This window comes from Octodon degus, unplaced genomic scaffold, assembly GCF_000260255.1.
Source record: "Octodon degus isolate 3935 unplaced genomic scaffold, OctDeg1.0 scaffold00077, whole genome shotgun sequence".
Taxonomy (NCBI): domain Eukaryota; kingdom Metazoa; phylum Chordata; class Mammalia; order Rodentia; family Octodontidae; genus Octodon; species Octodon degus.
In genome coordinates, this window is record NW_004524653.1 from 10,590,902 (window position 1) to 10,603,508 (window position 12,607).

General features: G+C 51.4%; 1 protein-coding gene across 1 annotated transcript in view; it reads left to right on the plus strand.

Annotated features, from left to right (window-relative positions):
* Slc13a3 (solute carrier family 13 member 3) overlaps positions 1-10,761 on the plus strand; it is a 74,817-nt gene extending 64,056 nt beyond the window's left edge. The window contains exons 9-11 of the mRNA XM_023720729.1: positions 4,108-4,269; positions 6,317-6,454; positions 9,156-10,761. Coding sequence (XP_023576497.1) covers positions 4,108-4,269; positions 6,317-6,454; positions 9,156-9,332 — 477 coding nt within the window. The 3' untranslated portion in view covers positions 9,333-10,761. The remainder of the gene's footprint in view (positions 1-4,107; positions 4,270-6,316; positions 6,455-9,155) is intronic.
* The last annotated feature ends 1,846 nt before the right edge of the window (positions 10,762-12,607 follow it).

A 12,607-nucleotide genomic window follows, 5' to 3' on the forward strand; every position in this document is an offset into this window, starting at 1 on the left:
CATGGTGTGAGCACTAAATTAAGTGCTTGTGAGGTTAAATAAATAACAAGTCACATGCTATGTTTACTATGTACTGGGACCGCTTGTGCATGGACTTACTTAAACCTTACCACAATCATTTAAAGAACTCAAGGAAGGCAGAGGTTAGATAACTTGCCAGAGTTCACGCATCTTGCCTGCCTCCAGTGTTCCGGTGTTCACACCCATGCACAAAACCTTTACTTTTTTTTCCTCCCTTTAGTCCAATTGGCTGGTTTTTCTGCCTAAGAATGGTTACACAGTATTTGCCAAGGCCACCCTTTCATGAGCCTTTTAAAAGATTTTCAAAGGCCCCCAGGGAATTCTTTTTTTTTTTTTTTTTTAATTTTTGTTTTTTATGTGTTTGGTGCAGGGTCTCGCTATGCAGCTTGGACTTGTAGTGATCCTCCTGCCTTCAGCCTCCCCAGAGCTGGGATTACAGACATGCAGCCCTAAGCCCAGTCTCGGTGGCCTACTTAGCGTGCCAGGGGGTAGGGCCAGCATAGCATGTGGCGCCAGGGACTGAACCTGGTCCCTGAGCTCGCCTAAGCAGGTACTTAGTCCACTGAGCTGTCTCCCTGGCCTCCCCCAGAAAATTTTGATTCTGATCATTAAACCATAACTTGCTCCTTGTGAGCCTCAACCCTGATATATAAAAAGTGATCAAAGGAGGGTCTGGCTGCAGTTGGGAAGGAGAGAGTGGGAGGGATCATCGTGACAACCCAGGCCCCCTCCCCCACCCTGCACAGGGCCTCAGGGCCTCTGGTCCCTCTGAGGTCCCAGTGGATCACAGCCTGAAAATGTTGCATCGGGGGACCTCTGGCCTCTCCTGGCTTGATGGCACCAAGAAGTGCAGCTGTCACACACTGGCGTGTCTACCAGCACCTCGCCCCTCTTCTAGGTACCTGGCTGATCTATTCCTTTTCTCCCAACAATGACCCTTGGGGTCGTGCATCATTATCCTGGCTTTACAAACCAGGGAACTGAGTCCCAGAGAGGGTAAGTTTCTTGGCCAGGGCAGCAGCTAGAAGGGATCAAGCTGGGCTGCACATGGAGCCCGGCCCCAGAGCCTTCTCTCTGCACTCTCCAGTCCTGCTGCCTTGGACCTTGGCTGTTGTTGGTCCCCAGTATCCCTGGAAACCTGCAAGGAGACGGTTTCCAAGGAAATGGAGCTTCCGATTCCTAAGAAGGGTGCGGAGTCCCCTTAGTGTCCCCACAGGACCCCAGGAAGCTGGAGCTTTCCTCTCTCATGAAGCTGCCAGACTTCCCCACAGTTAGGAGGCCAAGCTGGGCCCCAAGGGCTGTGGGGTGTTGGCTGTAAGCCTGGCCCTGAGAGGCCGAGCTCCAGGGAAGCACTTGGTGTCCCCTCACCCAAGTCATCAGCATTCGCTGCAGCAGCCTCTCTTCTTTTAAGTGCACACCCTGCTGTTGGTCTCTGTGCCACAGCCGTGGCCTGGGGAAGAGCCGGGGCCCATTCTTCCTTAGGGTGCCCCTGGCCAGAGAGGGCTGTGCCAGACTGCCCAACAGTGCAGGGGTACAGCAAACACCATCAGTCCACCAGGACTTTCCCAAGGTGAAACATTTTTAAGCATTTATAATTTGTGCATTGGAGGCAATTTTTAAGTCAAACTGGGAGAGAATATCATATCTGATTTTATTTTTGTAAAGACAATACAGTGTAGGGTGTGATGGCGCATACCTGTAATCCCAGCACTTGGGAGGCTGAGGCAGGAGGATCTTCAGGAGTTCAAGACCAGCCTGGGCTACACAGTGAGTTCAAAACCAGCCTACACTGCATAGCAAATCCTTGTCTCAGGAAAAAAAAAAGTTATTTTAGACTTCATTATAAAACTTTTAAGTTCTAAAAAGCAGTAAATGTTCTATTACCCATAAAAGAGAAATGTATTATATTTCTTTAGTAAAACAACTTACATTGATGCCAGAGGATACTGAGTTGGTAAAAGGATTGTAGGATTATGTTATGGATGTATTTAATTCTCAGCGTTAAGAGACTAATCTGACCCTGCCCTTGCTTAGTTCCTAAACTTACATCCAACTTGTTGTTCTTTCTTCTTTTCCTCTTCTGGGGATTGAATCCAGGGCCTTCACACTAAACCACACTCTCAACCCTTTTTAATTTTTATTTTGAAACAGTCTCTCTAAAGTATACTAAGCTGGGGCTGGAGAGATGGCTCAGTGGTCTAAAGCACTTACTTGAAACAAGCTTGGCAAAGCACAGGGACCGCGGTTCGATCCCCCAGCACCACATGCCAGCCAGCCCCGCCCCCTGGTGGGCTGAGCTGGCCACACACACACACACAATAAATAAATGTAATAAATAAAAATAAATAAATAATTTAAAAAAAAATAAAGTATACTAAGCTGCCCAAGCTAGGCTTGAACTTGTGACACACCTACCTCAGCCTTCCAGAGTGCTGGAATCACAGGCATGCATCACCACACCCTGGAGCTCTGGGATTTTTGTGAAAAGATACATTTTACAACCTGCCCTTGCAGCTTTCCTGCGTTTACTGCGGTCTTGCCGCGTGGCGCCAACAGGGGGCAGCATCGAGAATAATGTGAAGCAGCAGCTTTGTGGTTGTTGTGAAGATCTGCATAACGGGGTGGTTGGTGGATACAGGACGTACATTTGACAGTAGGAAGGATGAGGCAGGGTGTTACTTTATATACTGGTCGCTGGGGTGATTCCTGGAGGAACCAGCAGAGAGAGTAGCCCAATTATTCTATAGCGTGGGCGCCAGTGGAGTGGAGCGGGCCCACCCTGTGCCTCCCTGCTATCCGCGCAGTCCCCCGGCTGGAGGACTGCGGTCAGCTCCGGACACTGCTCTTCTTTGAGAGGCAAAGTGGCCGGGCAGCAGTAGGGCAGGTCTGTGATCCCAGCTACTCAGGAGGCTGAGGGTGGAGGAGGTATCTAGTGCGGGCCCAGCGTGGGCACCTTAATGAGACCTTGTCTCAAAATAAAATCACAAAAAGGAGCTGGGGATGTAGCTCAGGAGTAGAGCATTTACCTAGCAGGTATGGGGGCTTGGGTTCCAGTCCCAGAACTACAGAAAAGAGTGTAGGAGGCAAAGTGACAGACCCATGAATCCCAAGGGAGATGTGGCGTGCTCGGGAGCTTTGCAGAGGTAGAGGTGCCATTCGGTCACTACTTTAATAGTGGTGCCCAGGCAGGTCACCTGGCTTTTGCTCTTTGCTACAACAGGGACAGTAATACCACCCCACAGGATGGCTAGGAGGACCCAACAGGAAACAGAGCAGAGTCTGGTGGGTCTATGACAAGGCATGGCGGCACAATGTTGACATTAATGCTCTCGTTATTGTCATGGTGACCAGCATCCTTATTGGTGATCACATTGCATTACATTATATATATATATATATATATATATATATATATATATATATATATATATATATATATATATATGATACATGTTTTTATATATGCTATATAGGGTTATTGCATAAGCAATAAATGCATTTGGTGCATAGCAATGCCATTATATAATAATGAGTATTTTATGTGCTGCTATTTGGTTCATGAATCAATACCAGTGCAGGAATAAGATTTACAATGAAGGGCCAGCCAAATAGCTCAGGGGATTAAAGCACCTGCAAGCAGGTGCAAGGGCTGCGGGTTCGATTGAGACTGGGTGTGGGTGGTGTGCGCCTGTAATTCTGGATCACTATGAGACCGATTTAGTAGTGAGACCATGAACACCCTGTAGACCCTTTCCTAAAAGTACAAAAATACAAAAAAAAAAAAAAGATTTGCAATGAGGCATCTGATTCCCCTCTCCTACTCAAGCCAGAGCACCAGGGGCCAGGACCAAGTAGAAGGGGTGCTTCTGGCTTATCCAGAGGGATTATCAGGGACCCCAAGGGTGGGCATGCAGGGGGTCTGAGAAGCAGAGAGGCTTCTGGACAAATCAATGAGGCACCTCAGGCATGTCCCATCCCTCTGTGGCCCGCTGTCCCCTCTGTGAAGGGCAGTGCTGTCCTTGTTAGGGCGAACCCCAAGCCTCTCCCTGGCCCAGCGCTGGGCGTGACGGCCACCCCTGCCCACAGGAATCAGGGCTCTCAGTGTGGATCGGGGGGCAGCTGCACCCACTGGAGAACGTGCCCCCCGTCCTGGCCGTGATGCTCATCACCATCGTCATCGCCTTCTTCACGGAGTTCGCGAGCAACACGGCCACCATCATCATCTTCCTGCCTGTCCTCGCAGAGCTGGTGAGCGTCCTTCTGAGGGGCGAGAGGGTCCCTCTGGCGTGGGCACATCCTCAGGGGTCGCGGTTGCCGTCCCTGTCTCCCTAAACACATGAAGGTTTCAGAGCCATTTCTTAAACAACAGGGACATTTTTCTTCAAGAAGTGCATAAGCGGAATAAATGGTTTCAAAGTGTATCCCTTTGCCTCATTCTCCTTTGGTGACATGGAGAATTTCCTGGGAATACGGAAGCTACCGAATTTGGATTAGGACAATCCAGAATGTCTCCAGATACTGCTACACCCGGTTGAGAGCCTCTGCTCTAAAATCGCCAGCGCAGGATGCTCTCATCAGGGAGGGCCTGGAACGGTTTATCCAGAATCCTTTCGCTGGCTGAGAGCCGCACAACCCTTGTGTGAGGTCTGAAACTCCGACACTAAATCCACACACAGACCGCAAAGGTGGGAAAGCAGTCAGTGTCTCATGTAAGCGAAGATACAGAGACTGCAGCAAGGTGAATCCGGGTATTTTGCGAAGAACAATACATCACATCCAGGTAGATTTTACACCGAGCATTTTCAAAAGGATTAACATTAGGCAACCATTAATACAGTTTTCTACTTAAACAGATGAAAGGAGTCCAAACCATAGGATTACCTTAATATAATCCAAAGCTAATAAAATTAAGCCTCTGTTGCAAGTACATATGATTGATACGCAGTTAGAAATGCAGCAGCTCATCACCTTTTTTGGGGTGGGGTCATGATTTACTTAGTATGGGCATCGATTTGCATTGAGGATCACACTGCGCCGGTGCACAGAGGCATACTCGACTTTTTCAATGACTGGCAAATATTCCTCTGTAGTGGGATAGTTGTAGGTTTACTTAAGCAGGCTCCTCCTAATAGGCATAGAGGTGTTTGCAGGCTTGCTGTTTAACAATCTGCTCTTGATCTTGACCCAGGCCTGCATCTTTGATTATATTTAGAGAAATTCCTAGAACAGAGAGTCCTCAGGTAAAGAGCATGTGCATTTAAATGCTGTTAGGTCTGGGCAAATTGTGCCCCAGAGTGGCCCCCGTTGAGTCCCACAGCTGCGTGGATTGGGGGTCTTGACACCCTCAAAGTGTAACTGGGTTTAATCAATCAGATCTGAGGAAACTGGAAAACAAAGAGAAATGGAGGGAGGGGTCACATTTTCTGAAAAAGACACTTGTGAAAGACACATTCTTCTAAATTGTACTTCTCATCAAAATTAAGTCATTTACACACAAGAGGGTGGCGTGGGAGCTTTTTGCAAAATGTGCATGTTTTGGGTTCCACAAATGCGCTAGAGGGCCCCAACATGTTCTGTCTTAAATAAAATGCTAGAGAGCTGACCAGCTTGATTTACAGGTAAGCATAGCATCTGGGAGAGGTGAAGAAAGGGCGGCCCACTGCCCAAGACCAAGCCTCAGGCACGTTTCCTGCGTGGCTTTGGAAATGGGAAATGTCATTGAATGCTGTCCTCAGCTCTGCTGCCTCTGGAATCCAGTCAGGACACCTCAGGAGCCACCCAGAGGCAGCCGCTGGGATGGTTTGGCTGTGGAGGGAGGAACCAGGCAGGGGAGTTGTCCTGTTAGAGCTCCGGTTCTTAGTGTGTGGTCCCTGAGGCCCCCAGATGGAGCATCCACTGGGGACCTTGTGAGGAATGCAGAGTCGTGGACCCCACTCCGATCTACAGGGTCAGGATCAGCTGGTCTCGGGGAAGCGCAGTCCTTCGTCTGGATTTTCAGGGAGAAGAGTGATTCTGATTCATGTACACTTGAGAATTAAGGCTCTCGATAAACCGTGGTCCTACAATGTCACTGACCTTTGCAATGTCTCTCTCCACCTCTCTGCCTGGGTCTCTGCTGGTTGGCTTCTCTCTCTGTATTTCTGGTTGCATGTCTGTCTGTCTGTCTCTCTCTTTTCGGGGGTCTTTGATTGCTCTCTGCCACTCTGCCAATCTCCTTCTTTATGTCCTCATTATGACTGTATGTCGCTGTCCCTTGCTGGGTGTCCTCTGTGTCTTGTCCCTGTCGCCTGGCCAGGCCATCCGCCTGAGGGTGCACCCGCTGTATCTGATGATCCCGGGCACAATCGGCTGCTCCTACGCCTTCATGCTGCCGGTCTCCACACCCCCCAACTCCATCGCCTTCGCTTCTGGAGACTTGCTGGTCAAAGACATGGTGAGTCTGGGCATTTCTACTGGTGTCCTGGGAAGCAGGGGGCACCAGCAGGACCCTGACCTCTGCAGCCCACCCCAGCCTCTGAAAGGGTCATTCTGAGTGGGGCTAGGCATTTCAGGGACGGCAAACACTGGGATGAAGCACACATTTAGGCTGTTACCACAGCATGGCCTAGTAATGGCTTTCCATGGCTGGCTTCTGAGACAAGGGAGTCACCACTGTATTTAAACACTGCTCTGTTTTCCTGCTTGTTTGCCAATGTTCCCTGCCCAGAATTTTTAGAACGCAGGGACAGCAGATACACCCAGGGAGTTAGAGATTTAGGAGTGGGTCTCATTGCCCAGCCAGGCAGAGAGCAAGATGGGGAAAAGCTGAGGGCTATGGCAAGCAAGGGCCACCACACCACACTGCCACCTTTCGGAGGCCACTGACAGTATGTTCCATTCCCCTAGCAAGGCAACTACTCCCTGCTGAGGCGAATCCTCCTCCTCTCCTGCCCCCAGCAGCCACTTCCCTCTCCAGTGTCCTGAGCTGTCAGCAGTCCAGAACTGCCATCTGCCTAAGCAGTATCGACACCCAGCAAGATGAATGGCTAAAGAGCCAGCAAGAGAGAGGAGAGGCAGGAGGAGATACCCGGAGGGAGACAGCCCTAGTCCCTGCCCATTTCTTTCTTTCTTTTTTTTTTTTTTTTTAATTTTATTTATTTATGTGTGTGTGTGTGTGTGTGTGTGTGGCCAGCTCAGCCCACCAGGGGGTGGGGGCTGGCTGGCATGTGGTGCTGGGGGATTGAACCGTGGTCCCTGTGCTTTGCTAAACTTGTTCCAAGTAGGTGCTTTAGACCACTGAGCCATCTCACCAGCCCTCCTGCCCATTTCTTGCTGGGGTTTTACTGCATGCACTACATGCTATAGCCACCAGGGGCAACAGAGCCAGCTCCAGGGAGCGAAATGGACAGTAGATTAGCTCAGTGGGTTTCTATAATGTAGATTTCAGTACTGCTAAGTGTTATGAAGGAAATAATACATGGGGCATGGGGCAGGGGAAGAGGATGATGGGGTCACCTTAGGTAGGGTGGGCAGGAACAGCCTTTCTGAGGAGGGGACGTGTGAGCTGAGAAGGGGCAAGAGAAGCAGGCAGCCTTAGAAGGGCTGACAGGCAGAGGGGCACAGGAGCTGGGTGAGGAGCGGCTCTGTGTGCTGGGACCCTAGGAGAGCAGTTGAGGGATGGGCTGCCGGGTCAGGACACAGACCCGGCACACAGTTCCCACCGCAGTGGGAGGCTTGAGTGGGGCTGAGTGGAGCTGTGGCCCTGTAACTGCCACCTTCAGTGGGTCACTTGAGCTGACAAGGAGGGAGGGACAGGTGTGGAAGCCGGCAGGCCGCACACAGAGATAGTGAGGGGCAACCCTGCACACGGCTCAGGTTTGGAGAGCAAAGACACAGGGAGAGAGAGGAGAGGACCCCAGAGGCAGAGACGGAGATGGTGCCAAGAGGCTACCCCAGCAGGCAATGTGTGGCTCACCTGCAGGATTTGCTCCCCAGAGTTCTGGCTTCTTTGCTAATTAGAGTAACACTGTGGGTCCAGAGAAGTTGGGGCCAGGCTCCCAGAGCCCAGGGTGGGCTGTTTCTCCCCTAAGAGTGCCAGGGGCTTCCAGCCCCTCTGGTCAGGGTGGCCGAGCACAACACATGTGCCCTCCTCTTGGCCTCTCACCTTCACAATGTGTGCCCCTTCTGCAAACCATCCTGGTTACCCAACTATTTTACTAAGTTAGTTTTGTAGACTTAAATAAGAATGTTTAGAAAGAAGATTCCAGTGCACACATGCATGGAAAACTAGTAGTGTATATGAAGAAATAAAAAAGTAAGTTAGTTTTATCCTGACGACAGTTGCTTGGAAAGGTGCCAAGCCTCTCTTCCTGTTGCCAAGAGCAGCAGGCAAGGCAGCGAGAAGGCTGAGGCAGGAGAGTGCCAGGGAGATCTGCACTGTGAGCAGTAGGATCTTGAGAGTTCTGGAAGAGGAAGCCATCCTCACCGTAGACTCAGGCCAGGGGAATGCTAACCAGGAATATGAAACAGGAAAACAGTCCTAAGGTGGACTGAAAAGTAAAGAGACCAACCAGGGGAGAGAGCATGGGGACAGGTGCTCTCCAGGTACTCGGAGAGGTAAAATTTCCAGAGGAAAAATTCTTCCCAATAGACCATATAGCTTACCTGGTCCTGAGTGTGTGCTGCATATGTGTATGTGCATGTGTGTGTATGTGCATGTGTATGTGTGCATTGCATGTGTCTCCGCATGTGTGTTGAGTGGTGGTGCTACATGACTACTTGCAGGTGGACTGGCCTTGGGCAAAGCAGCTACTGTGGACCTCATGTTCCTCTTCCGTCACAGTGGGTTGATAATGACCTTCAAATGGTTGCTTTCATGGTTAAATGAGTAACCCTGTGAGAACTGCACGGGATGCCTGGTACCATCTAGAAGCCACTCAGGGAGCAGGGAGGCTCACAGCTCCCTGCAGGATGGCTTTGGGTGGTGTGAGATGGATGGAAGGATCTTGGGCATTGGCTGATATGGGTTTGTGGTCTGGCCCATCCCTCCCCAGCTGTTGGCTTTCCAGGGAAAGATGTTCTGCCTCTGAGGCTCAGTTTCCCCAGCGGTGCAAAGGGCCTGTGCCGAGCCCCGCCCAATCTGAGCTCTGTTTCAGGTCCGGACCGGCCTCCTGATGAATGTGATGGGTGTCCTGCTGCTCAGCCTGGCCATGAACACCTGGGCGCAAAGCATCTTTCAGCTGGGCACCTTCCCAGACTGGGCTGACATCCACGCGACCAATGCCACAGCGGTGCCACTTGCCTTGACGAACAACACACTTCACAACCTCTGACACACGCACACCCCAGGGGTTCCTTTGGGCTGGGCAGATATCCAGCAGCACAGCACTTGCTGGGACCCTACAGGATAATCAAGAAATTCCTTTCTGTAATCCAATATGCAGCAACCACGGAGACCTCCGGGTCCTCTGAGGACCGCAGTCTCTGTCTAGGACGCCTTCCCTTTCTGTCTCATGTTGTTCAAGGCCCAGCCATTGCCCAGATCTGCTGCCTTATCCAGCTCCTCTCTGTGACCTGTCCTGTGGTTAGGGCATCATAGAGTCCAACCTGGTCACACCTAGCAAGTCTGGCATGTGTGTTTGTCTTGTACACTTGGGATAGGAAGCTGTGGGCACCCCTCCAGGGGGTGTAGAAACTTTTCCTCATGGACTACTTTAGGGGTCCCTGGAGAGACCCTCTTGCTTCTAAGGACCACTTTGCCTACAGAGACTTGGCAACCAGAATGTTCCGGGCCAGATTTTGAAGCTGTCTTGGCTTGGTTGGTCTGTGTTTGGCTGGTGCCTGTTCTGAGCCAGCTGTTTGGTTAGCATCTCTTCGGATACCCAGCAGCAAGGGTTGGAGGGACGGGTGACTTCCTGAGGACATGGGGACTGCAAAGCTGCCATGTGGATCTCAGGGCTCCTGAGCACACTGGGGAGTGAGGACCCCATGCTAACGTCTCTACCCCAGACCCTGAGGGTTCTCCTCTTCCATCTGACTGAGCTTGACCATAATCCCAAGGTCAGGCCAGTTCTGGGCCTGATCCTTTCACAGGTCACCCACAGCTCCTCCAGCTGGGACCTCCTGCATGGGCCCTTGGGAGCATCTGTGGCTATGAGTCACCTCCTGTTTTTCTTGCCCTGGCAGCTGGTCCCCCTCTTGCCCCAATGGTAAGCATGTCTAATTTACAAAGGCCACAGAAGCCCATGGTAAAGTGTCTCTGGTGGGCAACATATTGTAATCCCCTTGCAAGGATGGGGCCCTGAGACATTTCCACCAGCCGTGGCCAGGGTTGGGCAGGTCCCAGTGGGCATCAGCACTCCTAGGTTCTAGCAGGGGTGACCTGCAGTCCCACACCTGCACAGTGGTGGACACAGACACTCAGGAAGCTTCTGCTAGAGGGGTCCAGGCAGCTCAGTGTCAGAAAGGACCAGCGAGGTCCCTCTTCCCCAGCCTGCACCCTAGGTCCTCTGAGGAGCACCCAGTCAGGGTGTCTGAGCCCCCTGTGTTGGAGACAAGCCACACCTCCTTCCCTGGGGGGGCAGTCAGTACGGACTCAGTCTCAGCCCATCTGATCATGTGTGTGTGTGTGGGGCGCCCTCCTGTGGGACAGGAGGGAGAAGTTCATGTGAGAAGAAACTCCAGAACCTGTGAGCAGAGGGTTCATGATTCAAATACTTCTGATCAAAAATGCCATGAAATAAAGACTGTTAATCAACACTGGAACAGGAGACTCTGTCCTTGTAAGCGTATGAAGCCCTCCTAGCCCTGAACGCCTGGGCTCTGAGCTCCATCTCCCCAGCTCTCCCCCTCCTCTCTACTCCACACACCCGCACCCTGCTGCCTCGGGGCCTTTGCGTGTGCAGTTCCCTCCTCCTGGATCCCTCTGCTCCCAAATACAGGCCAGACCCCCACTCTCGCTTTGTTCAAGTTCCTGCTCAGATGTACGTCACCTGCCAAGGGACGATGCCTCCCTGACTGCCTTCCTAAAGGATTGTCCTTATTATTCTCTGCCTCTGTTTGTTTCAGCATTTAGGGCCCTGGGTCATGTCTTTTCTTGTTTATCAGCTTTCTCTCCCTCCTTCTGGCACCTAAATGTAGAAAAATATGGACTTCACTTTGTTCTTAGCTGTAGCTTTGGGACCTGAACCAGTCTCTGGCACACGACAAGTGTTCAGCATGTATTTGATACATGACTCTACTGCAGATGTAGGAGAAAGCAGGCTTGTTGGCTGATCTGAGGTCTCTTCGGTTTATTGCTTTGTCACCTCATTCTCCCATTTGTTCATTCAACAAACCTTTACTCAGAAGCTGTGATGCGCTGGCTCTGGTTCCCTCCCTACCCTGGCGAAAGAGATGAGCAGTAGGAAGGAAAGCAGATAAAGTGACTCTGAGTCACATTTGTAGAAAAAAAAAAAAAAAAAAAAGGCAAACTGACTCAGAGGCCAGGGTGGTCAGGCAGGAATTCTCTGAGAAGGCGCCAGGGGGCCCCAGAGGACTCAGCCAAAGTTCATGCAAAGCACATGGCCTTGTGGAAGGGAGAAGGTCTGGGAGGGCCCACGGGGAGGACCACCAGGCAGGGAGGTAGCCCCAGTTTGCTGTGTGCTTACAGCTGGGCCTTTGTCCCATTCTTCTGGCTGGTGACCAACTCTCTCTGCAACCCCCTTGGAAACGCCCTGTCCCTCCCATGACTGCTCTGATGAATTGGGGTCTTATCTGTGTGGAAGGGTTTTGCCACTGTTGGCATGAAAAATCTGTGGGCTGAAGTGAAGTGGGGCACCACTGCGATGTGCTGGTGGCTGTGCGGGAAAAAGTGGGTGATGGCTGGTACCAGGCCATTGGAAATAGACACAGGTCAGAGAGGACAAAGCCACACAAAGCAGAAATCTTGTTTCTGTTTTCTGTGGCTGCATAGCAAACCACCCCCAAATTTCATGCTTGAAACAGATTCATCAGCTCACCTCTCTACGCTGGAAGGGGCGGCTGAGTCCTGGCTCTAGGTGGCGTAGCCAAGGTCACCGGATTGGGCTGGAATGTCTGCCACTCTCCAGGGTCCCTCTTTGGGAGACTTCACCAGGACCTAGCCCAGACTTGTGTGAGACTGTGGGTCTCCAGGAGAAGGAAGGCGGTCTGAGATCCCCAGGCTTGGATGTGGAGGCCCTAGAGGGGGACTCCAGCCTCGGTGGGGGGAGTGCACATCACAGCAGGAACATCTGTGCATCTTGAGGCAGCCAGGAACCAAAGAGAGAAAGGAGAGGAGGAGCTGGGGCCCCAGTCCATCCTTCTAGGGCTCCCCAGCAGCCTAACTTTCTCCCACATAGCCCTCCACAAATCTCTGCCACAGACTAATAGTGCCACAGATTGGGGACTGAATCTTCAACCACAGGCCCTTGGGATATACTTACTCAAACCATAGCATATGAGTAAATGAAGTAGGGGGAAGAGGAGCTTCAGAGCTTCAGATAAGGGAGGAGAGAGAGAGAGAGAGAGAGAGAGAGAGAGAGAGAGAGAGAGAGAGAGAGACACAGAGACAGAGACAGAGACAGAGACACAGAGACAGCCAGATAGC